The sequence below is a fragment of the Acanthisitta chloris genome, unplaced genomic scaffold, assembly GCF_000695815.1.
Source record: "Acanthisitta chloris isolate BGI_N310 unplaced genomic scaffold, ASM69581v1 scaffold10455, whole genome shotgun sequence".
Taxonomy (NCBI): domain Eukaryota; kingdom Metazoa; phylum Chordata; class Aves; order Passeriformes; family Acanthisittidae; genus Acanthisitta; species Acanthisitta chloris.
Genome location: NW_008673146.1, coordinates 2,694 through 7,314, shown reverse-complemented (window position 1 = coordinate 7,314; position 4,621 = coordinate 2,694). Strand labels below are relative to the sequence as shown.

Genomic DNA, 4,621 nt, shown 5'->3' with positions numbered 1-4,621 from the left:
TTTACGTTGATCTCTGTAGCTCTGCAGTCGAGGTGAAGGAAGATTAGTCTCATTAAGTTTGTCTGGTTAGTTCTGTCATCACAAGGGAAAGAACTTGTGAAATTGCACAGAAATTTGCAGCAGAAATTTGAGGACTATGTGAGGAAGACGTGAGTAACTTACGTGGAGTCATAGTGTTGGTAATGATTATCTCTCTCTGCTTTGAAGACTCTGGAGTTACAGTACTCTGGGTTCAGTGAGTAAGCAAACTGCTGAATGCTGTTGTTGTTATTGAGATTCTCCAGGAATATACCTTGCCTTTATTTGTTCTCTGTTCCTTGCATATTTTGAGCTTTTCAAGCGTTAGAGTATGAAGAGTGACAGTATGATATGACATGTTGTGTTTTTTGAGGGTGGAGGAACAAATATAGGAAAAAAACCCCAAACAAACATTATGCACAGCACCACAACCTACATGTGTATTCTGTGGGAATAAGCAGCTTTTTCCAGTTTGTGCTACAACTGTTGAGGTTGGCTGAGGATCAAAAAATGAGGGTGCTGCTTGAATGAGTTATGATCTGTTTCAGTATTAAACCTCTACAGTGCTCCTTATAAAGACCCAGTGAATAGATTTGTCAGACAGCAAACTTTCTCCATTTGTGTGCTTTTATTTTAGTCTGCATGGTGTTACATATTTGAGTGTTGAGACAGCAAATGATTTCATAAAGGCAAACTGTAACTATTTCTGATCAAATTGGCAAAGTGTTTGTGAGTGAGCAGGAAAACCAAAACTTAAGCCCTTCCAGACCTACCATTTCTCGAAAATAAGTAGAAAACTATAGGTATTGTGTAATGGGTAGGAATGTTGAGATACAATTTTTCTCTGAAGTTTCTCATTCTTTCTAGAACATATGTAGTATTTATTCAGTGCAATGCAATCGTATCAATTCAAGTTGTAATTTACTCAGATAAATACTGTTTGTGTCATGACTCTGAACTGATTATCATATATATTTAGTTTTAACAGGGGATTTACTGAAATGCACTGCATGAGCGGCCACTCAAATTTTGTATCTTGTGTGTGCATCATACCTCCAAGTGAACTCTATCCTCGTGGGCTGATTGCAACTGGTGGCAATGATCATAATATTTGCATTTTCACAGTTGACAACTCAGCTCCTCTTTACATCCTTAAGGGTCATAAAAACACAGGTATGTAGTAATTTTGTTTCATAGGTTTTTTTGTATAAAATTTAACATGACTTTAATAAAAGATTAAATTTGAGAGGAAATTAAGTTGAAGTTGCAAAACTCAACTTTATTTGGTATATAATGCAGCAAACTATTTAATTATGGCTTCTATGCATAGGGTTTTATAATCTTAATTCATGCAGTGACCATTCATTGCAAGGACTGACAAGTTTACCCTGGTGAATGTTTGAACTTTTACTGTGTTTGTGAACTCATGGCAATTTACCCTTTTGCCAGGAGTTTAATTTTAAAGTAGCAGTTAATTTAGTCCTCCATGTACTAAGTCTAGTTTTTATGTCAAAGCTGGTAGTAGTAGAAAATGTCAGCCTCCTAAATAAACTTTTTCTGCCCATTTTGTTACTTAGGTGGGGATCTAATATTAGTTGGTGCTTTACTACATTACTGGAGCATTTGCAGGGTATCTTCTTCCTAAATCTTTAAATGTCACCACAGTTCCTGGGAGGTAGTATTTTGCCTTCCAATAAGATGGGCTAAGTAGTTTTCATATGACATTCTTGTTTCTTGAGGACACGAATAATACCTGTTGATAAAAACTTGGCTTTATCTGACATCTTGAAACTAAACCTTTGCACTAATTCTGTCTTGACTTGTTATCTAACCTATTTGTCATCGTATTCGAGTCTTGAGGAGATGAGATCTGGTACTGAGAGAAATTTAAAAATACAACTGGCAAAAAGATTTGTGACCTAAAATTAAGAGATTTCTAAGCAGCTTCCTTCTAGGTTGCAGTGCAACTACAGTTCCATTTAATTCTTCCTCAGACTCCTCAACACTAAATATGCTACTAATACCAAGTAAATCTTCTTAAATAAATCTCTTTTAATTGCTGACATAAGATGCATGGCAGTGCAGGACACTTGTCAGTGCTGACTTGAATGCTCATTCCAGTTTGCAGCCTTTCATCTGGGAAATTTGGCACATTATTAAGTGGATCATGGGATACAACAGCCAAGGTCTGGTTAAACGACAGATGTATGATGACATTACAGGTAAGAAGTTCCTCTACATGAATATAAAAAAGGTACTCTGAATTTATTTGGTGAAGTCTAACAATGTTGGGTTTTTTGCAGGGTCACACAGCTGCAATATGGGCAGTGAAAATACTTCCTGAACAGGGATTAATGTTGACTGGTTCAGCGGACAAAACTATAAAACTTTGGAAGGCGGGCAGATGTGAAAGAACATTCACTGGTAAATGTTGCTGCAGTTGATAATTTCATTTACAAAACCATGGATAAACTGAACAATTTTTAGGCAAGATTTTTAAAGTGTCAAGTTGTACACCCAAAAGTTACATGACTTTTAAAAAACCAATTTTTTTCAGAGAATTACAAGGAATTAGTTGTGTTTGCCTCTTATTTTTAATTGTTTCCCAAATGAAGAGATTGCCTGGATTTAGATGAGGGCCAAATAGAAATACTATACTGCTGCTAATGGAGAGAAAAATTGCATTGACTTTCTTCCTTTTTTTCATAAAGGACATGAAGATTGTGTGAGAGGACTTGCTATTCTCAGTGAAATGGAATTCCTTTCCTGTGCTAATGATGCTAGTGTTCGAAGATGGCAGATCTCTGGCGAGTGTCTTCAGGTGTATTATGGACATACAAATTATATATACAGCATCTCTGTCTTCCCTCAAAGTAAAGGTAGGATTACTTCTGTGACTATGACCCAACAGTCTTCCAAAATGGAATGACAAGATAGGTATTCTGTAGTTCTGTGATGCTGCCACAACTAGAGATCAGTTAACAATTTACTTCTTTCATTGAGTGTAAATAGATTTTTAAAAAACCACTGTGATTGATTCCAAATCACACCTCTGTCAGAGTCTCTCCAGCAGTATGTGAGATAAAAGGTCCTGGTTTAGGCCTAACGGAAGGCTTAAGTGAAACTTTGGTGGAGCAATAGGCAAAACTGTCATCTAAGTTGCCACCTGTGTTTCAGTACTGTTGCAGAGTAGTAAAATACTCTGCAATGTGTGGCTTAACAGTTTGAGAGAATATAAATGTAGGTACATCCACAATGTGCATTATAAATAGTTTAGATTAAGAATTATATATATGAAGCTTACTTGTATTTGTTTTTGGAGTTAGAGGTTTAGAGATTCAGAACTAACTGTTGCAGTCAGTTGCAGAAGAAGTTCTAAGTCAGTGACCTTTGAGTGGCATATGTGACACTTGTGCATTTGTTCAACAGGTAAAGTGCACATATATTAATGGATGTGTATGTTTTAAAAAGGAATGATGATTACAAAACTGTTCAAAGTTCTTCATTTAAATTCTTGGAAGGAGGAAGGGATCTTTGTTTATATTGGGCATAATTTCATTCCCTTTCTGGATCCTTAGTCTGCAATTTATGCAGTTTGGGTTTTTTTTTTGAGAAGACAAATGAGCAGTGGATTTCTTTTGACTCTCTTGCAATTCTGAGGAGTATTAAATTGTAGAAAGGTTGTTTTACTGTTAAGATTTTTAGAAAACCAATTGCAGAATGGCATCTAGGATCACAGTACACTAAAAATATACTTCAAAAGTTCTTATTTTTTTTTATTTTCAGATTTTGTAACTACTGGAGAGGATAGATCTCTGAGAATCTGGAAACAAGGGGAATGTGCTCAAACAATCAGACTCCCGGCTCAGTCTGTATGGTGCTGCTGTGTATTGGACAATGGTGACATCGTAGTTGGTGCAAGGTATCCAGGTTTTGCTCTCAGTGTATTTGTAGATCCAAATCTGCAAATCATTGATGAAATTGCAACCGTCACTTTGGATAAGTTTCATCTATGTTTAAAAATACGGCCATCAAGTGTGTGTGTGTATGTGTTAAATGTAAATTTGCTATACTTGATCCAAAAAGGTTTTTTTTTAATATGAATTGCAGAGGTAGAGTGAACTCTTTGGGATTGTGTTAAACCATGAAAAGACAGAGAATAAATTTATAAGTACAGTATAAACCCTTTGGATAAGTATATCATAGAATCAACCAGGTTGGAAGAGACCTCAAAGATCATAGAGTCCAACCCTACTGTGGTTACTAGACCACGGCACTAAGTGCCACATCCAGTCTCGTCTTGAAAACCTCCAGGGATGGTGAATCCTCCACCTCCCCAGGCAGCCCATTCCAATGCCTGGTCACTCTCTCCATAAAAATCTTCCTAATATGCAACTTAAACCTCCCCTGGCAGAACTTCAGTCTATGCCCTCTTGTCCTACTGCTAGTTGCCTGGGAGAAGAGACCGACCCCCACCTGACTACAACCTCCTTTCAGGGAGTTGTAGAGGTCCATAAGGTCTCCCCTGAGCCTCCTCTTCTCCAGGCTAAACAATCCCAACTCCCTCAGCCTCTCCTCATGGCACTTGTGCTTGAGTCCCTTC

The 4,621-nt window shown here is 37.2% G+C and overlaps 1 protein-coding gene across 1 annotated transcript in view; it reads left to right on the top strand.

Moving 5' to 3' along the window:
• Positions 1–997: 997 nt before the first annotated feature.
• LOC103802350 (phospholipase A-2-activating protein-like) overlaps positions 998–4,621 on the top strand; it is a gene marked incomplete at both ends in the record, with an annotated part of 4,472 nt that continues 848 nt past the window's right edge. The window contains 5 exons of the mRNA XM_009074811.1: positions 998–1,191; positions 2,140–2,240; positions 2,322–2,442; positions 2,730–2,897; positions 3,805–3,940. Of these exons, the coding sequence (XP_009073059.1) occupies positions 998–1,191; positions 2,140–2,240; positions 2,322–2,442; positions 2,730–2,897; positions 3,805–3,940 (720 nt within the window). The remainder of the gene's footprint in view (positions 1,192–2,139; positions 2,241–2,321; positions 2,443–2,729; positions 2,898–3,804; positions 3,941–4,621) is intronic.